This window comes from Lissotriton helveticus, chromosome 10 (genome assembly GCF_964261635.1).
Source record: "Lissotriton helveticus chromosome 10, aLisHel1.1, whole genome shotgun sequence".
Taxonomy (NCBI): Eukaryota; Metazoa; Chordata; class Amphibia; order Caudata; family Salamandridae; genus Lissotriton; species Lissotriton helveticus.
This window is the reverse complement of record NC_136071.1, coordinates 345,119,409-345,146,381: the sequence shown is the minus strand read 5'-3', so window position 1 is coordinate 345,146,381 and position 26,973 is coordinate 345,119,409. Positions and strand designations below refer to the sequence as shown.

The 26,973-nt window shown below is 50.5% G+C and overlaps 1 protein-coding gene across 6 annotated transcripts in view; it reads right to left on the bottom strand.

Moving 5' to 3' along the window:
- The window catches only part of SMARCC1 (SWI/SNF related BAF chromatin remodeling complex subunit C1), an 873,495-nt gene that overhangs the window by 98,269 nt on the left and 748,253 nt on the right, over positions 1–26,973 (bottom strand). For 2 of the 6 annotated variants that reach the window (XM_078662530.1, XM_078662531.1), the window contains exon 27: positions 1,918–2,097. In XM_078662530.1, the coding sequence (XP_078518656.1) occupies positions 1,918–2,097 (180 nt within the window). The remainder of the gene's footprint in view (positions 1–1,917; positions 2,098–26,973) is intronic. The other 4 variants (XM_078662534.1, XM_078662533.1, XM_078662532.1 and 1 more) reach the window with 3 other exon arrangements.

The following is a 26,973-nucleotide window of genomic DNA, read 5'->3' as shown; positions in this document are numbered from 1 at the left end:
AGAGTCACCGTCCCCGAGCCTGCAGCCTTTGTTCCTTTTTCAAGATCCTTATTGGATAACATTGAGCGCCCGATGGCTCAAGAGTACCCTGCACCCAACCGCCCGAGTGCCACTGGCTGTGATCTCTCTGTCCTATCCTACTTCCCCCGAGCAAGTGACCAGAAGCCCAGCTCCTAGAGGCGTGTGGCCTGCTAGCCAGCCGCCACCAACCGAAGGCCCCCCTTCCCTCATTGGATAACATTGGGCCTACTTACCTCTGCACCCGGCCGCCCCTGCGCCGCTGGGACTGAACTAACTGTATTCACCCGACCTTGGGGAACCCCTGAGTCTACGCCCAGAACCCTAACTTCACCAGCTAAGTACTCACCTGGAAACCGGTAATTCACTTACCTGCCATTGGATAACATTGACCTATTTTTACTCGAAATTTTTTTAAGTGTGGAGTTTTGAAAACTGAAAATATTCCTATAAAATCAGCCGAAGTCCGAATTCGAAACTACTCACCGGTGATCAGGAGACAAGCCAGTACTGTACCTTTCAGCCCAGTACTGAACAGCAAAAGTAATCCCTAGCGGGTTTACTAGTAACCTGTATTTTCTTCACTGTCTGCTTTTCTATGAAATTTCTTCTAAGTGTCTACTTTTGAAAACTGTAAATATTCTTTAAAAATCGTACGAAATACTGAAACGCAATTACCTACCTGTTTTGAGTTAAGCCCCCAATGCTGGACCTTGGAGACTAGTGCTGGGTTACAAAAGTAACGTGATCGTACTTTACCTGTAACCTGAATTTCCTCCCATTGAATAACATTGTCAGAATCACCTTGACAAGTTTGTGTGAACTTTTAAAACAGCTTTATAGACAAGGAAATTCCGCACAGTAACTAAAACGTTTTTGCTAATCTGGTTTCAGCTTAGACCCCAGGACTGAATCTAAGATCTAGTCCTGGAACTACTAAAGTAATCCATAAAGTAATTAACTGTACTTACCTATGAAAAATCCATTGAGCTCAATTCTAGAGTGTGTTTCAGAACTGTATTGCTTATTAGCTATCCTGTAATTATTGTGTGTACAAACTTATTGCTCCTCTGCAAAGTATTTACGTGAGAGTACTCGTACCCTGAAAAGTATATTTTTATAACTGTTGGTTCTAAAAATAAAAACTATATCTGAGGATATAACAACAATTGGCCTGGAGTTCAGTTCTTGAGTGTGTGAAACCTTTTGCTGACTGAGTGTGTACAACAAATGCTTTACACTGTCCTTATTGTCCAGTATATATATAGAGCCACTTTCTCACATCTGCATGTGACATCCTTGACAGGGTTTAAACCCCATAGGTTTGCTGTGAGACATGTCCCTAGCATACTGGGAGCAAAGCTCAAAACAGAGTAAAAAAAAAAAAAGTGGTAAAAAAAAATTAACTGAAATTTGTGCTGTTCACGTGGAAAGACAGGAACTTATGTCAGTGCTCCAGGGAGGCACTTATGTAGGTACTATGCATTTCAATGAGGAGGAGTCGGACATCACCTAAATGGGCACAGAGGTACTGCTCAAGATTTTACAGACTCAGTCTGTTGCCTGAGGAATATTCTAATTAGGGAACTCTGAGGTTGGAAGTCTCTAGCAGAAAGTGTAAAGTTATGAAACAAAAGCAGAAATAGGCTTTAAAAGTGGGGGTAGGGGCAAGTGTGGCTCAATGCCACATCTTTTTTAATGTCAAACCCAGTGTAACATTTCAGTAGAACTAGATAGTAGCTGATGAATCTTTCAAAAACAAAAGTTGCAGAAACCCAAATACATGCAAATATGAAATAGAGAGGTCTTTCCACTTCAAACCAAGAATGTGCAGAAAATAACATATTTAAGCTTGTAAACACACAGACAGCCCAAATCATCTGATTTTAAAGCACTTACACATGCCATTGGGTGCCAATGGTACACGTGGTCCAATTACATTATTAGATGAGGGTGGCAGACCTGATGCTGGAGGTGGTGGGCCACCAGCAGGTGGCATATTTGAAGAAACATTTGGCATCATGCGGGTAGGTCCAGGTGAAGCAGTAATGACTGACGCAGGACCGGCAGCTGGACCTGCTGGGATAATTTACGCAATTTAATAATAGGCACACAGAGTCAATTATATGTTTACATCAGAAACAGAAAACCTTAAATGTTTACGTAGTGAAGGTTGCCAAGAGCACCCCCTCTCTTAAACAAATAAAAAGATGAAGCACAATCTTACTCCCACAGTATTTATGTTGATGCTTTCTCTTAAAAGCAGATTAAGCCAATTTAAAATTTCTATTTTAGTGGTTGAGGATTGACTTCTTGCACACCAGTTTTGTCTACCCAGGCCAAATGAAAGGCAGAAGAACAAAGTGTCTCCAAGGTTTTGCGCCACACCATAAACAGGAAACCTATAGATCCAGAGTGAGTGTAATTCAGTGGCTCTGAATTTCAAAGGTTTCTCGTTATTCACTGGTCTGCATTTGCAAAACAGTGGTTGATGGCTAAAGCATCGAAGTTTGCAACCTTAAGCGAATGACTGGTGCACTGGCAGACATACACAAGTTACTTACTTTCGGTAGCGATATAGCTGTAAGAAACATTTGTTAGTGCTAGATTCCTTCCCTTCGAATATACCAAGGCGTCAGACTGGACCTGATAAGTTTTTGTCAGCAGTACCCCTGAGCGTCGGAAGGTGGCGTTGTGCGGCTCTGCATCCGTCTCTGGCGTCGTAGCCGCCGAGATGACGTCATGGAGACTACTTAGGCGGCACCCGTGCGCGCTGACGTCAGTTCTGTACATGACTTTCCGCACCAGGAACGCATAGCCATGCAAGAAACTAGGGCCTGAAAGGGATGACCTTAACCCTAGAAATCAGTTCGCAGAACGGGGAGGATGGGTGGGGCAGGAAGGAATCTTACACTAACGAATAGTTTCTTACCTGTCGGTGTAGTTTTGCAGCTTGAAGATCTTTCTGGATTCACTACGCTGTGCATTATTCCTCGATCTAGTTGTTGGGTCCGGAATCGTAGTCTTTTATTTTTTTTTTCTTAGCCCAGGTGGGAGTCGACGTCCCACCTTTTGGTGTCCTTCCTGTGACGTCGGCACGCTTGGGCACCATCTTCAGATTTTATTTTCTCGTTTGTGTTCGGTTTCCGAATTTTATGGCAATGTTTCAGTAAGTGATTTACAGCTTTATCCTTCAAGGTGTCTGTTTCAGTATTGTCCCTGTTTTTACCCCCTCTTTCTCCAGCCTCATCTTTCTGGCGGAGGTGGGTGGGTTCGCTAGTGAATCCAGAAAGATCTTCAAGCTGCAAAACTACACCGACAGGTAAGAAACTATTCGTTTTGCAGCGTGAATATTTCTAGATTCACTATGCTGTGCATAGACTTTGTAGCGGTTTGTTATATTTGTGGCGGCTGGGTGGAAGATGAGCGTTTGTTGTTGAATATATGTTGAAGCACCTTCTGTCCTACTTGTGCTTCTTTGTTCATTTGTATATCCACACAGTAGTGCTTTGTGAACGTGTGCACTGAAGCCCATGTTGCCGCCAGGCATATGTCCTGAATGGGTGTGTTAGCCAGGAAGGCTATCGTTGCTCCCTTTTTCCTGGTAGAATGGGCCCGTGGCCCCTCTGCTAGTTCCTGCCCTGCTTGTTTGTGGCAGAATTGTATAGTTTGTGCGAACCATTGTGCAATGGTGTCCTTAGTAACTGGTTTTCCCAAGAAACTGTCTGCGAAATACACAAAGAACTGTTTTGTTTTCCTGTGTTCCTTAGTTCTCTCTCATCACCACCCTATTATTGTGAATTTGGATGTAGGGTTCTTGTAGCATTAACAGTCCGGAGCCACAAGGATAACCTGGGCCCGGTCGCACCTGATCTTCTTCAGCACTCTGGGCAGAAGTGGTATAGGCGGAAAGGCGTACAATAGACCGCAACTCCATGTAGGAAGGTAGATCCCTGACTATGGTTGCCCCCAACTTTTTGCCTGTTTTACTGGTTTTCTGACTTAGTTGACCTGGGACCCTGCTATTCAGGGCCCCAGGCCTACTGCTCTCTCTGTAAAATGGATTCCATGTACCTTAGGTACATATCTAATTGGATACTGAGTCACCTTATCAGTCCCTGTAAAGTGTACCTTAGGTACCCAGGGCATAGGTGTACCCAGGGCCTACCAGGGGCTGCAGCACGTATTATGCCACCCCTGGCTGGCCATCCAAATCTGACACAACTGGCTGCACGACAGCTGGGGCAAGGTGGTGCAATCACCCTTTGCTTTAGATATAGTATACCTATATCTAACCTTAAAAATGGACACACAGATCTCCTATCAGTCACTCCTATGGCAGGCCTTAACAATCCTGAAGGCAGAGTGCTTGGAATCGTGTGAGATAGTGCTCTGGCATGAGCTGAGCCTGTCTGCGGCTTTCGGGATCCATCCCTTAGCCGTTTCCATGATATCGCATACCATATACTCTTAAGTGCATTATAATCCTGGCGGTTATATGCCAACTCTGGTATCGCTTTATCAAAACATGTCGAGTAAGGTGTCATACGAATTGGAATACTAACCCCTCGCCAATTCTGGCGACGGGGTTAGCATTCCACCCTTCTAGAGGGACACGACATGTATGTAACCTGTAACCCCGGGTAAAGTCAGACATAGCCTCAGCTCCACAAGATGGATGCTGCCACCGAGACACAAGTCTGCCCTCCTGCTGCTGGGAGTCCTCCCAGCACAGGAGGCAAGGACAAAGGGTTTCCTGCCAGGGGCGGTGCCAGCACCGTCCCAGACAGGGTTTTGTTTATTCTAGGTAGGCAGGGCTTTAGAGGAAGGTGACTGCAAGTGGCACCCCGGTGCTCACTGTGCATAGGCCGGCTGAAACCAGTTCCAGGGGCACTCCAGCCCCTGGCCTGGGGAAAGCCCGCCAAAGGAGAGGGGTGTAACCACCCCCCTCCTAGTCCCACCCATAGGGCAGGACTTAGTCGCGTGCCAGCCCCTTTTTGCAGGATAAAGGTAGGAACTGGCCCCCTTCCAAATCAGATCATCTTTGAATCCTGAAACTACTTTCCACGAAAGGAACTCAAGACTTCTTCCCAAGATTCTCCCTTGTGACTAAGGAGTAGTCACCCTGCAGCAGCAGGCACCAACCAAGCATCGCGGTTTGTTGCCAGTCTCTCCTTCGGATCAAGACTGCTCCAGCACGACGAGAACCGGCTTCCCTGGCACCTCTGACCTCAACCTACATCATCAGCCCAGCTGTGATCCGTGGGTGCGACGAGACCTCGAGGGACCGGCCATCTTCAGAACTGCACGACGCTTGTCCAGCACGACTCCCGAGTGACCCTCGACTGAGTGCTTTGGGGTAAGAGAAGCCCCGACCCTGAGCAGGTCCAGCACCGAAGTTCAGCCCCCCTGCATCCACGAGATCTGCGTGGGGCCCTTCTGCTCTTTGCTGCTCACCGCGTTGTCCAGGTCGCTTGCCCGTTGGCTAGTGGCCCCTTCACGACGCTCCACGACGACAACTACTGCTGGTCTGGTTGCTCCAGACTAGCCCTTGCTCCCCTCCAACAGAGGAGCACCCTGGACCCTCCTGGTCCACTCAAGACGCCATTTTAGGTCCACCGCGTGGGCCTTGCATTTGCCAAGACTTGTTGCCCCAATCCTGAGTCCAGCGACGTCGACAGCAGAGACCTTCGTGGGACAGCTCACACCTCCATCCTGGTCGCCGACAACGCCTCCTGGTCCGAGAGACTGCAGAGCCCAGCAGCGCCCACTCACCTGGTCGAGGTGACTTCGCCCGGTGCCACTCTGGTGCCCATTTAATCACTGGCTAGTGATTCAGAACTTGGTCCCCTCTGCTTTCAGGTCTTCCTCTTCCCTGATCCAGGCTTGGATCCTCACGAACTTCTTCACTGGTCGCCTGCCAGCAACTCCTTTCTTCAGGCTCCTGGTTCATCAACGAAGAAACCCGACGACACTTGAACCCTATGCAGCCGCAGCCCCTGGGCTAGGTAAACCGAGTACTCCGGTGCTCCAGCGTAGGCCCACTCTCTAAGTGTCTAGATCCACTTTCGTTTTTGACCTACCTAGTCGGGTTCGCCCGAAAACACTAACTTTGCCTTTACTAGGATCCATAGACTTTGTTCCGCATTACACGTGAGAGTTCCCACTCTGCACACGACGTCCCTAGGTCTCCTGCTAGTAATCTAAAGGTTCAGTAGTCCAGTCCTAGCGATCCCAAAGCCTATGAGAGTAGTACTTACCTGCTAGTAATTTCGCATTCCACTTTTGTAGTATATGGTTTTTCGTGCCCCTAGGGCATTTGTGTAAATTGTGCGACTTAAAGTATTTTCGTAAGAGTTTTGTTATGTGCTTAGCTCCCTGACTCATAAAGAGTTCAGGGTAGTCTTGTTATAAATAAATATCTGTTTATTTTCATAACAACTTGTGTGGTGTCCTTTCACTTGGTGTTCAAGGGGTAATGTGATGGTAAAACAGCTGGCTTAACACGCCCTCTAGAGTCTTAGCCTTAGACTGCTCGTATCCATGCTACTAGGATAGCTGGTCTATAAGGTTGACTTACAACCAATCATCAATAAGGGTTGTTTGGACTGATACATAGTGATCACTAGAATAGTGAGCACTGCATATCAGGCCAACTTCTCACATTGGTGAGCAGCGGTTGGGATTTGAGCTTGCTGTTGTTTTACCACACATATCCTAAGAATATCATTGTGAAAGATCACATAAGTACTAAAGGTACATATAACTTAGCTTAGAATACTCTAAGTTCTACTGAACCAGCTGTTGTAGCTCCTAGGGCCTAGCACACCCTAAACTACAACTCTAGCAAGGGATCAGTAGGCAAACAAATAGTGTAGGTAAGTGCACCACTTACACCTCACTAGAAAAGCATGTCTACCCATGGAGAGTCTTCAGAGACTCCCCTTGTGGTTATTGACCCTCCACAGGTCACTTCAAGATATGCAGCTCTCAGTTTCCAGGAGATGAGACAGGTGTGTACCTCCAGGAAACTGAAACAGGGGTCTAACCCCACCATTCCCTTTCTGATAGGACTCTTAGAGACCTATGATGCGAGAAAGCTTTCTCAGCTAGATGGGAATATGCCAGCCTTAGAGGGTACCACTGGGGATCCAGACCTCCACAACACTGTAAATGCAGTTGAGGAGGAGGATCCTGAGGAACTCTCTGGGGATGAGGCAGACAAAGGTCTTGAGGTAGTCAGAAGGCTAACTAGGGCCAACATAGACTTGCTTGGGCTAGGATCTGGGGGACCCCCAGTACTGACCCTAAGTAGGCCTAACCTTGGAGTTAGGAGAGATAGATCTCTTTCTAGGGACTCCAGTAGATCTCTGCACTCTAATGCCTCTTCTCAGAGGAGGAGGAACTCTCCCCAGAGGAGATTGACTTCCCCTCAGAGAATGGAGCATGAAGCTAGGATGAGACAAGCTACTCTAAGGATTGAAAGGGAAGAACTTGCCCTGACCAAAGAGAAGCTTGCCTTTGCAAGAGAGCAGCAGATGAGTGAGTTAGCTCCCACTGGTGGCAGCAATCTCCCAAGAGATAAAGAGAAGGGTTTAGATACTAAACACCTGACTAAGATAGTGCCCCCCTTTAAGCAAGGGGATGACATCCAGAAATGGATGGCTGCTCTGGAGAGGGCCTGCACTGTGCAGTGCATTCCCCAGAGTCAGTGGGCAGCAATCCTGTGGCTCTCCTTTGATGGTAAAGGTAGAGATAAGCTCCTCACTACAAGAGTGGAGGATGCTAACAATTACCAGGTCCTGAAAAATACACTGGTAGATGGGTTTGGTTTAACCACTGAGCAGTACAGGTTGCTGTTCAGAGACACCCAGAAAACTCAGTCTCAGGACTGGTCTGACTTTGTGGATAGTGCCACTAAGGCTTTGGAGGGCTGGTTGCTGGGTAGCAAGGTTACGGACTTCACAGGATTGTATAATCTTATTATGAGAGAGCAAGTCTTAAATAATTGTCAGAACCAGTTATTACACCAGCACCTGGTAGACTCTGATCTGACCTCTCCACAAGAATTGGGTAAGAGGGCAGACAAATGGGTCAGAACCAGGATTAGGCCCAAGAACCAAGGTGGTGACCAGAAAAAGGAATCAACCAAGCCTCAAGAGAAGGGTGGGAATAAATCTCCAGATCAAACCACATCAGGGCCCCAAAAATCCTCTGAGGGGGGTGGGTCCCAGAATCCTTCTAATAACCAGAAGAAACCTTATTGTTATCCATGTAAACAGGTGGGTCATTTGAAAACTGACAGCAGTTGCCCAAAGAATAACAATAAGGAGAACATACCCCCAAGTAACATTCCCAAACCTCCTGTTACTACTAGTAGTAATCCCCCAGGTGGTGGGAGTGCCCCCAAGAATTTGGGTGCATTTACTTTGGGAGTTCCTGGGGACTCTGGCCTAACCAGGTCCCCAAACTTAGATACTCTTGTCTGTGAGACTGGCATGGGGTTTGCCAACTTCACAACTTGTCCCAACACTTTGGGCAAGTACAGACAGGAGCCCCTCATCAATGGTATAAAAGTTGAGGCCTATAGAGATACAGGGGCTAGCATCACTATGGTGACTGAGAGTCTAGTCCCCTCAAGGCAACTTTTACCTGGTGCCACATACCAGGTGACCAATATTGATGGAGTACAGAGAGATCATCCCATGGCAGTGGTCAATCTCAGCTGGGGAGGTGTCACTGGCCACAAGAGAGTGGCAGTGTCACCAAACTTGCCTGTAGATTGCCTACTGGGGAATGATTAAGAGCTCTCAGCCTGGGCTGAAGTAGAGCAAGAAACCCATTCTAAAATGGTAAACATCCATGGTAAGGTTAGTGGGGCAGTGATAGCCACAGCCCCAGTCCAAGATGTCCTCCCTGAACAGGTCAGGAGGGCTGTGCCAGTCACAGCCCAATCTCAGACAACTTCCTTCCCAGAACAGGTTGTCAAGGCTGTGATGGTCACAGCCCACACCCAAACTGAGCCCCCTCCTGAAAAGGTTGGGAGAGTTGTGATGGCCACAGCTCAAACTCAGACAGATAATAGTGTTGTGAAGCCTGAAACTATGGATCACTCCACTCAGACAGAGAGCATTGAGGAGGAAGAGAACTCTTCCTCCCACCAGACTTTAGGAAAGGGTCAGCCTCCTCAGGGAACTGATCTGACCCCTTGTGAAGAAACTGCCACAGAGGTAGTCAGGCCTAGCCTGGCAGAACCCCTGATGTCAGTGGACCCTTCCAAGGTGGGACCCAGTCTGGAGCAGGTAACCTGCCCCTCTCTACCCTGCCTCAGTCAGCCCAGGGCTGTAGAGGTCAGGGAGGCCAGTGGTGGACCCCAAAGGGCCCCCTGTCCAAAAGAATCCCCCAATCAGCAGATTAAGGGCCCTGAAGCTAGCAGTTCTAGCCAAGTGAAAATAAAACAAACTCCTGAGGGATCCCCCTTAAATTTAGTTAGGGACCTCCCACAGATGGACACTGTTGGGCACAGCCAGACCTGGGACCTAAGGGCCCCAAACCTGACCTGTCCCTCCAGTAAGCCAAACAGAGGGACCCAACCTCCAGCTGTAGGTAGCCAGAGGTTGACCCTGAGAGCCCAAAACAACTCAGTCTTGGAAAGAAAGGCCTCTATGGTGGAAAATGATTGGAGGAAGCTGAGCCCAAAATTAGTGGAGCCTCACTTCAGTACTCCATTTCAGCACCAGCCTTTTCCTTTGCCAAAACACACCACAGGTAGAGAGTCCCTATGGTGGAGACCCTCAGATACCCTTAGGGTGAGGGATTGCTTAGTGGACCATGAGATAGGGGGTAACCATGCCAGTGCTGGTACTTCCTTATATGGCCACTCAGGCAATATAGGCTTACCTGGCAAGGATAGCCTTATCTCCTTTCGTTTGGGGGGGGGGGTTATGTAGGAAGGTAGATCCCCGACTATGGTTGCTCCCAACTTTTTGCCTGGTGTTTTGCTGGTTTTCTGACTTAGTTGACCTGGGACCCTGCTATTCAGGGCCCCAGGCCTACTGCTCTCTATGTAAAATGGATTCCATGTACCTTAGGTACATATCTAATTGGATACTGAGTCACCTTATCAGTCCCTGTAAAGTGTACCTTAGGTACCCAGGGCATAGGTGTACCCAGGGCCTACCAGGGGCTGCAGCATGTATTATGCCACCCCTGGCTGGCCATCCAAATCTGACACAACTGGCTGCACGACAGCTGGGGCAAGGTGGTGTAATCACCCTTTGCTTTAGATATAGTATACCTATATCTAACCCTAAAAATTGACACACAGATCTCCTATCAGTCACTCCTATGGCAGGCCTTAACAATCCTGAAGGCAGAGTGCTTGGAATCGTGTGAGAAAGTGCTCTGGCATGAGCTGAGCCTGTCTGCGGCTTTCGGGATGCATCCCTTAGCCGTTTCCATGATATCGCTGTGAGAAGTTGGCCTGATGTGCAGTGCTCACTATTCTAGTGATCACTATATATCAGTCCAAACAACCCTTATTGATGATTGGTTGTAAGTCAACCTTATAGACCAGCTATCCTAGTAGCATGGATACGAGCAGTCTAAGGCTAAGACTCTAGAGGGCGTGTTAAGCCAGCTGTTTTACCATCACATTACCCCTTGAACACCCAGTGAAAGGACACCACACAAGTGTTATGAAAATAAACAATGTATTTATTAGAATCACAACAACCCTGTACTCTTTATGAGGACAGGGTGCTAGGCACACAACAAAACTCTTACGAAAATACTTAAGTTAGCACGTTATACACAAATGCCCGAGGGGCACGAAAAACCATATATTCTAAAAGTGGAATGCGAAATTACTAGCAGGTAAGTACAGTACTAATAGGCTTTGGAATCGCTAGGACTTGACTATAGAATCGTTAGATTACTTCTAGGAGACCTAGGGGACTCGGGTGCAGAGTGTGCACTCTCACGCGGGATGCGGGACAAAGTCTATGGAGGCTAGTAAAGGCAAAGTTAGTGTTCACGGGCGAACCCGACCTGGTGGGAAGAAAACGACAGTGGATCCTGACCCTAGGATAGTGAGGCTATGCTGGGACACCGAAGTGCCGAAGTTACCTAGCCCAGGGGCTGCAGCTGCATAGGTCTGAAAAGACGTCGGGGATCTCGTTGCCGGACCAGGAGCCTGGAAGAAGGAAGTTGCTGGCAGGCGACCAGTGAAGGAAAGTTCGATGGATCCAAGCCTGGATCGAGGAAGAAGAAACCTGAAAGCAGAGGGGACCAAGTTCTTGAATCACTAGCCAGTGATTAAGTGGGCACCAGGATGGCACCGGGCGAAGTCACCGCAGTCAGGTGAGTGGGCGACGCTGGCTCTGCAGATCTCACGGACCAGGAGGCGTTGTCGGCGACCAGGATGGAGAGGCGAGCTGTCCCACGATGGATGAAGCTGTCGGCGTCGAAGTTACCCCGGATTGGGCAACAAGCCTTGGCTAATTCAAGCCCACGCGGTGGACTCAAAATGGCGTCTTGAGTGGACCAGGAGGGTCCGGGGTGCTCCTCTTTTGGAAGGGAGCAAGGGCCAGCCTGGAGCAACCAGACCAGCAGCAGAAATGTCGTCGGGCGTCGTTCAGAAGGCCACAAGCCGGCGGGCTAGTAGCCAAACAACGCGGTGAGCAGCAAAAAGCAGAAGGGCCCCACGCAGATCGTGGAGATGCTGGGGGGCTGCACTTCGGTGCTGGAGCTGCTCAGGGTCGGGGCTTCTCGGACCCCAAAGCACTCACCAGGAAATTACTCGGCGGGCTTGCTGGAAAGAAGTCGTGCAGTCTTGAAGATGGCCGGTCCCTCGAGGTCTCGTCACACCCACGAATCTCAGCGTGACTGATGATGCAGGTAGAGGTCAGAGGTGCCAGGGAAGCCGGTTCTCGTCGAGCTGGGCAGTCTTGATCCGGAGGAGAGACTTGCAGCAGACCGCAGTGTTCTTAAGATGGTGCCTGCGGATGCAGGGTGACTACTCCTTAGTCACAAGGGAGAAATCTTAGGAAGAAGTCTTGAGTTCCTTTCGTGGAAAGTAGTTTCAGGATTCAAAGATGATCTGATTTGGAAGGGGGCCAGTTCCTACCTTTATCCTGTAAAAAGGGGCTGGCACGCGACTAAGTCCTGCCCTAGGGGTGGGACTAGGAGGGGGGTGGTTACACCCACTTCCTTGGCGGGCTTTTCCCCAGCACAGGGTCTGGAGTGAACCTGGAACTGGTTCCAGCCAGCCTATGCACAGTGAGCACCGGGGTGCCACGTGCAGTCACCTTCCTCTAAAGCCCTGCCTACCTACAATACACAAAACCCTGTCTGGGACGGTGCTGGCACCGCCCCTGGCAGGAAACCCTTTGTCCTTATCTCCTGCTCTGGGAGGACTCCCAGCAGCAGGAGGGCAGACTTGTGTCTCGGTGGCAGCATCCATTTTGTGGAGCTGAGGCTCTGTTTGACTTTAACCGGGGTTAGGGGTTACATACATGTCGTGTCCCTCTAGAAGGGTGGAATGCTAACCCCGTCGCCAGAATTGGCGAGGGGTTAGTATTCCAATTCGTATGACACCTTACTCGACATGTTTTGATAAAGCGATACCAGAGTTGGCATATAACCGCGAGGATTATAATGCACTTAAGAGTATATGGTATGCGATATCATGGAAACGGCTAAGGGATGGATCCCGAAAGCCGCAGACAGGCTCAGCTCATGCCAGAGCACCATCTCACACGATTCCAAGCACTCTGCCTTCAGGATTGTTAAGGCCTGCCATAGGAGTGACTGATAGGAGATCTGTGTGTCCATTTTAGGGTTAGATATAGGTATACTATATCTAAAGCAAAGGGTGATTACACCACCTTGCCCCAGCTGTCAAGCAGCCAGTTGTGTCAGATTTGGATGGCCAGCCAGGGGTGGCATAATACATGCTGCAGCCCCTGGTAGGCCCTGGGTACACCTATGCCCTGGGTACCTAAGGTACACTGTACAGGGACTGATAAGGTGACTCAGTATCCAATTTAGATATGTACCTAAGGTACATGGAATCCATTTTACAGAGAGAGCAGTAGGCCTGGGGTCCTGAATAGCAGGGCCCCAGGTCAACTAAGTCAGAAAACCAGCAAAACACCAGGCAAAAAGTTGGGGGCAACCATAGTCAGGGATCTACCTTCCTACAATCGCATACCATATACTCTTAAGTGCATTATAATCCTGGCGGTTATATGCCAACTCTGGTATCGCTTTATCAAAACATGTCGAGTAAGGTGTCATACGAATTGGAATACTAACCCCTTGCCAATTCTGGCGACGGGGTTAGCACTCCACCCTTCTAGAGGGACACGACATGTATGTAACCTGTAACCCCGGGTAAAGTCAGACATAGCCTCAGCTCCACAAGATGGATGCTGCCACCGAGACACAAGTCTGCCCTCCTGCTGCTGGGAGTCCTCCCAGCACAGGAGGCAAGGACAAAGGGTTTCCTGCCAGGGGCGGTGCCAGCACCGTCCCAGACAGGGTTTTGTTTATTCTAGGTAGGCAGGGCTTTAGAGGAAGGTGACTGCAAGTGGCACCCCGGTGCTCACTGTGCATAGGCCGGCTGAAACCAGTTCCAGGGGCACTCCAGCCCCTGGCCTGGGGAAAGCCCGCCAAAGGAGAGGGGTGATACCACCCCCCTCCTAGTCCCACCCATAGGGCAGGACTTAGTCGCGTGCCAGCCCCTTTTTGCAGGATAAAGGTAGGAACTGGCCCCCTTCCAAATCAGATCATCTTTGAATCCTGAAACTACTTTCCACGAAAGGAACTCAAGACTTCTTCCCAAGATTCTCCCTTGTGACTAAGGAGTAGTCACCCTGCAGCAGCAGGCACCAACCAAGCATCGCGGTTTGTTGCCAGTCTCTCCTTCGGATCAAGACTGCTCCAGCACGACGAGAACCGGCTTCCCTGGCACCTCTGACCTCAACCTACATCATCAGCCCAGCTGTGATCCGTGGGTGCGACGAGACCTCGAGGGACCGGCCATCTTCAGAACTGCACGACGCTTGTCCAGCACGACTCCCGAGTGACCCTCGACTGAGTGCTTTGGGGTAAGAGAAGCCCCGACCCTGAGCAGCTCCAGCACCGAAGTTCAGCCCCCCTGCATCCACGAGATCTGCGTGGGGCCCTTCTGCTCTTTGCTGCTCACCGCGTTGTCCAGGTCGCTTGCCCGTTGGCTAGTGGCCCCTTCATGACGCTCCACGACGACAACTACTGCTGGTCTGGTTGCTCCAGACTAGCCCTTACTCCCCTCCAACAGAGGAGCACCCTGGACCCTCCTGGTCCACTCAAGACGCCATTTTAGGTCCACCGCGTGGGCCTTGCATTTGCCAAGACTTGTTGCCCCAATCCTGGGTCCAGCGACGTCGACAGCAGAGACCTTCGTGGGACAGCTCGCACCTCCATCCTGGTCGCCGACAACGCCTCCTGGTCCGAGAGACTGCAGAGCCCAGCAGCGCCCACTCACCTGGTCGAGGTGACTTCGCCCGGTGCCACTCTGGTGCCCATCTAATCACTGGCTAGTGATTCAGAACTTGGTCCCCTCTGCTTTCAGGTCTTCCTCTTCCCTGATCCAGGCTTGGATCCTCACGAACTTCTTCACTGGTCGCCTGCCAGCAACTCCTTTCTTCAGGCTCCTGGTTCATCAACGAAGAAACCCGACGACACTTAAACCCTATGCAGCCGCAGCCCCTGGGCTAGGTAAACCGAGTACTCCGGTGCTCCAGCGTAGGCCCACTCTCTAAGTGTCTACATCCACTTTCGTTTTTGACCTACCTAGTCGGGTTCGCCCGAAAACACTAACTTTGCCTTTACTAGGATCCATAGACTTTGTTCCGCATTACGCGTGAGAGTTCCCACTCTGCACACGACGTCCCTAGGTCTCCTGCTAGTAATCTAAAGGTTCAGTAGTCCAGTCCTAGCGATCCCAAAGCCTATGAGAGTAGTACTTACCTGCTAGTAATTTCGCATTCCACTTTTGTAGTATATGGTTTTTCGTGCCCCTTGGGCATTTGTGTAAATTGTGCGACTTAAAGTATTTTCGTAAGAGTTTTGTTATGTGCTTAGCTCCCTGACTCAAAGAGTTCAGGGTAGTCTTGTTATAAATAAATATCTGTTTATTTTCATAACAACTTGTGTGGTGTCCTTTCACTAGGTGTTCAAGGGGTAATGTGATGGTAAAACAGCTGGCTTAACACGCCCTCTAGAGTCTTAGCCTTAGACTGCTCGTATCCATGCTACTAGGATAGCTGGTCTATATGGTTGACTTACAACCAATCATCAATAAGGGTTGTTTGGACTGATACATTGTGATCACTAGAATAGTGAGCACTGCATATCAGGCCAACTTCTCACACTCCACTTGCGACGAAAAGCGTCGCCGAGCGACTGCCGCCTTGGAAATTCCAACGCGCAGAACTGATGACATTGCGCGTTCTCTTCTGTGGCGAATAGATCTAACAAAGGCTCTCCCCACGGCCGAAAGAGGCCTTGCGCCACATCCGAGTTCAGACGCCATTCGTGATCCATCATGCACCGACGGCTGAGTTCGTCCGCCCTGGCGTTCAGAGAGCCTGCCAGGTGTTGAACCACCAGGGTCACGCCCTAATGAACAAGTTACTTACCTTCGGTAACGCTTTTTCTGGTAGATACAATATCTGCCTGTGGATTCCTCACCTTGTGAATATCCCCTTGCGTCAGCAACATTCGGAAATTCTTTTTGTAGCTTCGCGCCGACGTGGACTCGGACGTCAGAGGCACGGCACCACTCGCGACTCCGCTGACGTCACCGACGCCTATAACAGGCCCACGCCGGCGTGATGACATCAGTTCCGCCCTTTTTTCCGTGCCTTTCGAGGCGCAACGGACCAATGACAGTAGATAAATACACAGTATACACAATACCAATATCCAGGTAACACACACACACAGTGTGAAGCAAATGCAACAAAACATTTGAAATAAACCAATATAAACAGAAACACTGGTATAGAAGAGTGGACAACGGGGAGGCGGGTGGGTCAGTGATGAATCCACAGGCAGATATTGTATCTACCAGAAAAAGCGTTACCGAAGGTAAGTAACTTGTTCTTCTGATAGATACATCTGCCGTGTGGATTCCTCACCTTGTGAATAGAGTCCCACAGCAGTTCCCACTCCCGGAGGAGGGTGTCCACTCTTCTAAACCAGGAAATCCTGAAGGACAGAGCGTGCAAAGTGACCGTCCCTCCTCACCTCGGAATCCAAGCAGTAATGCTTCGCGAAAGTGTGGAGGGAAGACCAAGTTGCCGCTCTACAAATATCCTCTACAGGCACACCTCTAGCCAATGCAGAGGTCGAGGACTTAGCTCTTGTAGAATGAGCCCTTATACCCTCTGGTGGTTCCTTACCGGCCAAAGAGTATATGAATGTTAGCAGCCCTACATGCCAAGAACAGATGCATACTGGTAAGTAGCATATTCAGTTCGAGGCATGTGGGCTGCTAAATTCATATCTATTTCATAGAATACATAGCAGTCCCTCTATTAACGGCGGTTGCCCGTGCCAGCTGCAGAAGTCTGAAAGAGTGTCTTGAGAACAGCCTGTCCTACAGCTGCTTGCTGCTTGGAATGCACATCGACATAGTAATGTTTTGTAAATGTGTGCGGTGTAGACCACGTGGCTGCTCTACAAATGTCTTCCAAAGGAATGTTCCCTAGGAAAGCCATGGAGGCCCCCAACTTGCGTGTGGAGTGCGCCCTTGGGGGTATTGTTAAAGTACGTTTAGCTTTCTGATAACAGAGCTGAATGCACTTAACAATCCATCTGGCTATTCCTGCTTTGGAGATAGGGTTGCCTTTGTGCTGGGCTGAGAAGGCAACAAAAAGTTGTTGTGTTTTCCTAAAGTAGTGTGTTCTGTCAATGTAGTACATCAACGCCCTTTTAACGTCTAATGTATGGAGCATTCTTTCTGCTACTGTTTGTGGGGTTTGAAAGAACGCGGGCAGGTCAATAGTTTGGTTGATATGAAACTGTGATACCACCTTAGGAAGGAATTTGGAGTTAGTGCGGAGCACTACCCTGTTTGAATGAATCTGGATGAATGGCTCTTGGATCGTGAGCGCTTGTAGCTCACTAACACGCCTGAGCGATGTAATAGCAATGAGAAAAGCCACTTTCCATGTTAGGAATTGAATCTCGCATGAGTGGAGTGGCTCAAAAGGTGGGCCCATCAGCCGAGTGAGGACCACATTGAGGTTCCACACTGGAGCTGGTGGTGTTCTTGGAGGAATGACTCGTTTTAGTCCCTCCAGAAAAGCTTTAATGGCAGGCACCCTGAAAACAGAGAGATGCTGCCTGTTCTGGAGATAAGCCGCTATGGCGGATAAATGTATCTGAATGGAAGCGTACGCTAGATTGCATTTGTAAAGATGTAACAAATAGCAGATGATTTTAGGAATGGATGCATCTAGCGGGTTGATGTTGTGGTCTGTACAGTAAATGACAAACCACTTCCATTTTGCTGCATAGCAAGCTCTGGTGGTGGGCTTTCTTGCCTCCCGGATGATGTCCATGCATTCAGGAGGCAGGTTGAGGTAGCCAAACTCTAGGACCTCAGGAGCCAGATCGCCAGATTGAGCTGTTGCGGATCTGGATGCTGAATGTCGCCATGGTTCTGCGTCAAGAGGCTTGGGGAGAGATGCAGCCTTTGATGCGGTACCACGGAAAGTTCTAGAAACGTGGTGTACCATGGTTGGCGTGCCCACGTTGGAGCAACCAGGATGAGCGTCATCGAGTGTTGCTTTAGCTTTCTTGCCACCAGCGGAATGAGAGGCGCTGGGGGAAAAGCGTACGCAAATCTGCCTGACCAGTTCATCCACATCGCATTCCCCTGCGATTCCGGGTGAGGAACCTGACGGCAAAGCTTTGGCATTTTGCGTTTTCCCTTGTGGCAAAGAGGTCGATCTCTGGATGACCCCACTGCTGGAAGTACGGGTGGAGTACTGATGGATGTATCTCCCACTCGTGCATTTGATGGCTGTACCTGCTGAGCAGATCCGCCATCTGATTGTCCTTGCCCGGGAGGTGTTCCGCCATGAGGAAGATGTTCCTCTGAATGGCCCACTTCCACATGCTCTGAGCCAGATGAGACAGCTGTGGAGAGTGAGTACCTCCCTGCTTCTGGATGTAGTACATGGCTGTCATGTTGTCCGTCCGGATCAACACAACCTTGTTGCACAGATGTACTTTGAAGGACTTGAGCGCCATGAAGATTGCCATCAGTTCCAGGTAGTTGATGTGCAACTTCTGTTGCTGCGTTGACCATAGTCCTTGCACTGTGTAGTGGAGCACGTGAGCTCCCCACCCCTGGAGAGATGCGTCCGTCGTTAGGATAATTTGTGGCACAGGCTCTTGGAACGGTCGGCCTTTGCAAAGGTTGTGTGGATTCCACCAATGCAGAGAGGTGTATGCCCGACCGGTCACCAACACTAGGTCTGTTAGTCGTCCCTGAGCCTGTGTCCATTGATTTGCCAAGCATTCTTGGAGCGGACGCATATGCAACCTTGCGTGCGGGACTATGAAGATGCAGGAGGCCATCATGCCTATCAACTGCATGAACACTCTCGCTGGTAGTGAGTGTTGCGGTCTGAACCTCTGGATGAGCGACTGAATGCTGTCGATCCTCACTGGGTTCGGCTGAGCCATAGCAGTCAGGGTATTTATTGTCGCGCCCAGATACTGCCGCACATGGGCTGGTTGAAGGTGCGACTTTGGGTAGTTCAGGGAGAACCCCAGACTGTGAATGGTGTGGGACATGTTTGCGGCGCACTGCTGTTCCGACTTTGCTTGAACAAGCCAGTCGTCTAAGTAAGGGTAGACATGTATGTTCTGTCTCCTGAGGTGCGCCGCAACTGTCGCCAGACACTTTGTAAACACTCTTGGGGCAGTGGTCACTCCAAAGGGTAGGACTTTGAACTGATAATGCCTGTTTTGGTAGGTGAACCTGAGGTATTTTCTGTGGGATGGGTGGAGTGGTATGTGAAAATAAGCGTCCTTGAGATCTAAGGTCGCTAGGAAGTCCCCTTGGTTTAGCAGGGGAAGAATCTGCTGCAGCGTCAGCATGTGAAAATGTTCCGACAATATATACAGGTTGAGAGGGCGTAGATCCAGAATGGGTCTGAGGGATCCGTCCTTTTTTGGGATAAGGAAGTACAGGGAATAGACCCCTGTACCTTCCTCCTCCACTGGTACGAGCTCTATTGCGCCTTTTTGCAGCATCACTACCACTTCCTGCTGCAATAAGTGCAAGTGCTCTGCCGACATAGGACGTTGTCTCGGGGGAATGTTGGGAGGAGTGGATGTTAACTCCAAACAATAACCGTACTGGATAAGTTTTCTCACCCACCTGTCTGTGGTGATGGACGTCCAGACTGGCAGGAACTGCTGGAGTCTCCCCCCGACAGGTGTGGGATGGTCGGGGGGCAGTGACAGAGAGTCACTGTTTGTTGGTGGCAGAGGAACGGGAGTTGTTGTTACCTCTGCCTCTGCCCTTGGTACTATTTCCTCTGTAACCCCCTCTACCTTGCTTGGGGTACGAGGACTGTGCGCCACCTTTCGTGAATTGTGTCTGTTGTGCCAGGTGTCCTCTGGTAACACCGCGGGTACCTGAGCGACGAAAAGTGCTCCCCCGGAATTGCTGAGACTGAAGCGCCCCCATGGACTTTGCTGTCTCATTGTCTTTTTTAATTTTTTCGAGGGTGGTGTCAACTTCAGGGCCAAACAGTCTGTCAGGGTTCACGGGCTGGTTGAGTATAGTTGTTTGAATGTCAGGTTTAAAACCTGATATGCGAAGCCATGCTTGGCGCCGTAACATGACGCTAGTGTTAATACCCCTAGCCGCTGTATCTGCTACATCAAGCGCACACTTTATTGCAGCGTTTGAAATGAGCTTTCCCTCCTGTATGAGCATCTCGTCTGCCTCCTTAAACTCATCTGGTAGGTGTTGAAGGAGCTGCTCTAGTGTGTCGTAATGCGCCCTATCATATCGTGCTAACAGTGCCTGTGTGTTCGATATGCGCCAGATATTGGCAGCCTGCGCAGCCACCCTTTTGCCAGATGCCTCAAGCACTTTCGACTCCTTGTCTGGGGGAGGAGCTTCACCCGTTGTCTGGGAGTTCGCCCTTTTGCGGGCATTTGCGACCACCAACGAGTCCAGAGGCAACTGTCCCCGAATATATGCAGGGTCACCAGTTGCCGCTCTGTATTTCTTTTCAATACGTGGGTTCACCACTCTCGCCCTGGTAGGTTCCTTAAAGATTTCCGGGGCATGCTTAAGGACACCTTTTAGCATAGGAAGTGTTTTAACAGTCTTTTCTGATGCTGAGAAAGTGTCAAACAAAAAATCTACTTCCACCGGGTCTGCATGCATGTCCACATTATGATTTGCAGCTGCCCGCTCTATCAAGGCATGAAATGCCGCAGAATCCTCAGTTGGGGATGTACGTGCACCAAAAACCTGTGGGTCTTGTACCACCTGATGGCCGCCCTGGTCACCAGTGTCGTCATATGAGTCCTGTTGTACATCAGGGTCATTGTCAGCTGGGAAATTGTACTGGTCATCGTGGTAATCTTCCTCACCCCCTGACTGGGTGGGGGAAGGTGATGGGCTCCTTCTCGGTGGAGGCTGAAGAGGTAGAACAAGGGAAGGAATGTCCTGTTCCGTCCTTTTTTTCTTTAGTGGAATGACATAGGATTCTAATGGCTGGGAAGTGATCTTTCGCGTATAGAGCGTCAATTTCCCAGTGTCGGCATCGATGTAATGCTCAGATTGGTCCTCTGAAGCTTGACGTCGATCTAACCGGTCACCTAGCGTTGAAGGTTTCGTGTTCTTTGGCACCGATCTTGGTGCAAATGCCTTCGGTGCCACCTTGGGCGGCAGTGTGTAGAGAAGCTTGCTTGAAGGCTTCGCAGGTGCGTCAACCAGTTTCGGAGCCGACGGCGTGTGAGTGGTGGACGTCAAAGTCTTCTCCCGAATACGTTTGAGGGAGTCAGTGACCTGCTTAGTGAAGGAAGCGGAGGGTTTGGTAACTGATGCCCCATGTCCGTCACTATCGGAGGCCCTCGGTGTCGATGAGGTGTCCGCAGACGCATCTTCGGCTCCAATGGTCCGTGCCTCCTTTGCAGGCTTATGCGCCGATGGCGTTGCTTTCGATCCGGCGTCTTTGTGCCGATGCGTAGGGCCTCCGGGCCTCGGGTCGTGTCCCTTTGTGGACTGTGCCTCGATCGGGCGTGTGCCTGGCGGCGCCGCTGTCGCGTCCGAAGGACTTTGAACAGTCTTAGTGGACTTCACCGGAGTAACTGCGCTCGACACGTGCTGGACGACCTTTTTTGAGGACGGGTCCTTGGCCACCTTTTGCGGCTTTGTCGGCTCAACAGCCTTTTTCGGTGTTGGCTCGACAGTCTTCTTTGACTTCTCAGTGCTGGAGGGCGTCTGAGTCGATGACGTAGCAGCCGTCGGCAGTTTAGATGGTACGGCGGCCATCTTTGGTTTTGTCGAATCCGAAGGTTTCGGTTTCGTTTTCGATGGTACGTCGGCCATCTTGGATGTGGTCGAATCCGAAGGTTTCGGTTTCGATACGCACAATGGCGCCTCCGCTGTTGAGTCCGTGGCCGGGCTAGAAGGCGGGGCCGGGGATAGCGGTGCAGGGTCGTGGGTAAGGCCGAATGGCGATCCCGTGACCTGAGCCTGAGTCTTGTAACTTTCGGGGCACAGCTCTTCCTCCGAGCTATCTTCCGCGGCCCCATAAACTTCTTCGTCGTCCCCTACCTCCTCGACGTATTCAAGGTCCTTGCCCTCGACGGGTTCTCCGGGATCGGCCTCGACCTCCGTCGACGGTGGTGAAATCTGCAGATGATGGCTTGTGCCTTCTGCCTCGGGCTCATCGAAGATGTCATCGGGTGCCGGAGCCTCTCACTGGGCCTCGAGGCGCGCCGCGCGCCGAAGCTTGAGGGTCTTCTTCGACCTGAACTTCGAACAGGCCATACAGCTGGCCTCGTCGTGTTCCGGCGAGAGGCATTTGTTACAAACTGGATGCACGTCGATGTGTGGGTACTTGGAACCACACACGGGGCAGAACTTGAACGGACTCCGTTCCATTGTAGTATCGTCGGGGTCTTGCTGCGACGACAGGGCCTTGTTTTCTGACGAGTTATCGACTCCGCAGAAGTCCGACTCGAAGAGTCGGATGGAACACGAGCCCGGACGCGAACAATACCGACGGGGTAACGAAGGCCTTTTGGCCTTAAAGAAATACGTTTATCGATTCCGACAAGGAGACGTCGAAATCACATCCGAACCCAATGGCGGAAAAAAACAATCTGGGGATGGAGTCGATGCCCATGCGCACTGTAGTCCAGGGGAGGAGCCACCTATCTTGTGATACTTCGAAGACTCTTCCAGGACAACAATGTGCAATCATCCGGACCCAACACTAGGCGGCGATCTATGCAATAGATATGAATGTCGTCCACTCGACAGTCTTTAGTCCTGTCCAGGTAAAAAGACACCGCCCTCTTGGGGTCAAGACGGTGTAATCTCTCCTCCTCCTTGGAAGGGTGAGGGGGAGGATAAAAGGTAGGAAGGGTAATGGATTGACCAAGGTGGAAAGGAGTCACCACCTTTGGCAGAAAAGCAGCCCTGGTCCTAAGAACCATTCGATCAGCATGAATGGTCAAGAAAGGGGGCTTGTGACTAAGAGCTTGAAACTCACTTACCCTCCTTGCCGAGGTTATTGCAACGAGGAAAACCGCTTTGAAAGTCAGAAGCCTCATATAGGACATTTGTGAAGAGGCTCAAAAGGAGCCCCCATCAAAAATGTCAATACCAGATTTAAGTCCCACTGAGGCACAATAAAAGAAGTAGGTGGGAACTTATTCGTGAGTCCCTTCAAAAACCTTAACACTACAGGAGATTTAAAAAGAGAAGGCTGATCAGGCAAACAGATAAAAGCCGACAGCGCAGAAAGGTAACCCTTCACCGTGGCAACAGTAAGACCCTGCTGTGACAGAGAAAGGGCAAACTGGAGAACATCAGATAAATGGGCCCTCAAAGGGTCTAAAGACTTCTCCCTGCACCAAGTAACAAATTTCGACCACCTATAAGAATAGATGGACTTAGTGGAGTCACGCCTGGCAGACAAGATGACATCCACTACATCAGGCAGGAGAGAAAAAGAACTTAGGTTGCCCCGTTCAATCTCCAGGCATGAAGGTGTAAGGTCTGGAGGTGGGGGTGTAGAACCTGCCCCTCCATCTGAGAGAGGAGATCTGCCCTGCGAGGGAGACGGAGGGGCGGGTGAGAGGAGAGGTGGAGAAGGTCTGAGTACCACACCCTTCTTGGCCAATTCGGGGCGATCAATATGACTTGGGCCCGGTCTTGGCGAATCTTCCTCAGAACCCGAGGAATCAAAGGTATGGGAGGAAACGCGTAAAGGAGTTGCGAGCTCCAACTCAACTGAAACGTGTCCCCCAAGGCTCCTTGCATCGGATACTGTAGACTGCAGAATGACAGGCAGTGAGCATTCTCGTGAGAGGCAAGCAGGTCCACCCGAGGAGTTCCCCACATCTGAAAGATGTCGTGAACTACCTCTGGATGGAGCCTCCACTCGTGATCGGCAGAGAACTGCCGACTGAGACTGTCTGCACGAACGTTCTGAACCCCGGCCAGATGATTTGCCATCAGACAAATCTGATGGTCCTTGTAGGAAGGTGGATACCTGACTATGGTTGCCCCCAACTTGTTGCCTAGTGTTTTGCTGGTTTCTGACTTAGTTGGCCTGGGATCCTGCTATTCAGGACCCCAGGCTTCCTGCTCTCTCTGTTAAAATGGACTCCATGTACCCTAGGTGCATTTACCAATTGGTACTGGGCCACCTTATCAGTCCCTGTAACAGTATACCTTAGGTATCCAGGGCATAGGTGTACCCAGGGCCTACCAGGGGCTGAAGCATGTATTATGCCACTCCTGGCTGGCCACCCAAACAGACACAACTGGCTGCACGACAGCTGGGGCAAGGTGGTGTAATCACCCTTTGCTTTAGATATAGTATACCTATATCTAACCCTAAAATGGACACATATATTCCTATCAGTCACTCCTATGGCAGGCCTTATCAATCCTGAAGGCAGAGTGCTTGGAATTATGTGAGATGGTGCTCTGGCATGAGCTGAGCCCGTTTGCAGCTTGCGGAACCAAGTCCAAATAGTTGTTCCATGATAACGCTATACCATATACTCTTAAGTGCATTATAATCCTCGCGGTTAAATGCTAACTTTGGTATAGCTTTATCAAAACATGTCGAGTAAGGTGTCATACGAATTGGAATACTAACCCCTCGCCAATTCTGGCGACGGGGTTAGCATTCCACCCTTCTAGAGGGACACGACATGTATGTAACTGTGAACCCCGGTTAAAGTCAGACACAGCCTCAGCTCCACAAAATGGATGCTGCCACCGAGACACAAGTCTGCCCTCCTGCTGCTGCGAGTCCTTCCAGCAACGGAGGCCTGGACAAAGGGTTTCCTGTCAGGGGCAGTGCTAGCACCATCCCAGACAGGATTTTGTGTATCCCAGGTAGGCAGGGCTGAAAGGAAGGTGACTGCAAGTGGCACCCCGGTGCTCACTGTGCATATGCCGGCTCAAACCAGTTCCAGGGGCACCCCAGCCCCTGAGCTGGGGAGAGACTGGACAAAGGAGAGGGGTGTAACCACCCCCCTCCTGGTCCCACCCATAGGGCAGGAGCTAGTCGCGTGCCAGCCCCTTTTCTTAGGATAAAGGTAGGAGCAGGCCCCCTTCCCAAATTAGATCATTCTGAATCTTGAAACTACTTTCCACGAAAGGAACTCTTGACTTTTCTGAAGACTCTCCCTTGTGGCTAAGGAGTAGCCACCCTGCACCAGCAGGCACCATCGAAGCTCTTGCGGTTTGCTGTAGTCCATCCTCCGGATCAAGACTGCCCAGCTCGACGAGACCCGGTTTTCCCGCCATCTCTGACCTCTACCTACATCATTCAGCCCAGCTGAGATTCGTGGGTGTGACGAGACCCGTGGGACCGGCCATCTTCAAGACCTGCCCGACGCTTCACCAGCACGACCCCCGAGTGACCCTCGAGTAAGTGCACTAGGGTTTGAGAAGCCCTAACCCTGAGCAGCTCCAGCACCGAAGTCCAGCCCCCCAGCCTCCACGAGATCTGCGTGGGGCCCTTCTGCTCTTTGCTGCTCACCGCGTTGTCCGGCTACTTGCCTGCTGGCTTGTGACCCTCCTGACGACGAACCACGACACTTTCACCGCTGGTCTGGTTGCTCCAGGCTGGCCCTTGCTCCCCTCCAACAGAGGAGCACCCTGGACCCTCCTGGTCCACTCCAGACGCCATCGTGAGTCCACCGCGTGGGCTTGACTTTGCCAAGGCTTGTTGCTCCAATCCTGGTTTCAGCAGCACCGACGGCAGAGACCTTCGTGGGACAGCTCGCCCCTCCATCCTGGTCGCCGACAACGCCTCCTGGTCCGAGAGACTGCAGAGCCCAGCGTCGCCCACTCACCTGGTCGAGGTGATTTCATCCGGTGCCATCCTGGTGCCCATCTGATCACTGGCTAGTGATTAAGAACGGAGTCCCCTCTGCTTTCAGGTCATCTTCAACTCCGATCCAGGCTTGGATCCCATCGAACTTCATCACTGGTCGCCTGCCAGCAACTTCTTCTTTCAGGCTCCATAGACTGTAACGAGGATTCCCGACGTCTTTTGAACCCTATGCAGCCGCAGCCCCTGGGCTAGGTAACTCGAGCATTTCGGTGCTCCAACGTAGGTCCACTATCTAAGTGTCCATATCCTTTTTCGTTTTCAGCCTAACTAGTCGGATTCGTCCGATAACACTAACTTTACGAAACCTAGCATCCATAGACTTCTTCCCGCATCCCGCGTGAGAGTGCACACTCTGCACCCGATCTCCCTAGGCCTCCTGCTCCTAACCTTAGGGTTCAGTAGTGTAGTCCTAGCGATCCTGAAGCCTCTGGATCCTGTTACTTACCTGCTAGTATTTTGCATTCCACTTTTTGTGTATATGGTTTTTCGTGCCCCTCGGGCATTTGTGTAAATTGTGCAACTTAAAGTATTTTCGTTTGTATTGTGCTTAGCTCCCTGACTCATAAAGAGTTCAGGGTAGAACTGTTATTAATAAATATCCTATATTTTTATAACAACTTGTGTGGTGTCCTTTCCCTTGGTGTTCAGCTGGCTTAACACACCCTCTAGAGTTTAGCCTGAAGACTGCTCGTGTCCATGCTACTAGGACAGCTGGTCTAAAAGGTTGACTTACAACCAATCATCAATAAGGGTTGTTTGGTATGATACAAAGTGATCACTAGAATAGTGAGCACTATATATCAGGCCAACTTCTCACAGTCCTGAACCCAGGACCAGAGATGCAGAGCCTCTCTGCAGAGACACTGCGACCCCACTCCTCCCTGCTTGTTGACATACCACATCGCGGTCGTGTTGTCCGTCAGGACCTGAACCGACTGACCGCGAAGGGAAGGGAGGAAGGCCTTGAGTGTCAGACGTATCGCCCGCAATTCTAGAAGGTTGATATGAAGCAACCTTTCCTCTGGAGACCAAAGACCCTTGACCACCAGGTCCCCCAGATGAGCACCCCACCCGAGAGTGGATGCATCCGATATCACTGTGGCCACCGATGTGAGAAGTTGGCCTGATATGCAGTGCTCACTATTCTAGTGATCACTATGTATCAGTCCAAACAACCCTTATTGATGATTGGTTGTAAGTCAACCTTATAGACCAGCTATCCTAGTAGCATGGATACGAGCAGTCTAAGGCTAAGACTCTAGAGGGCGTGTTAAGCCAG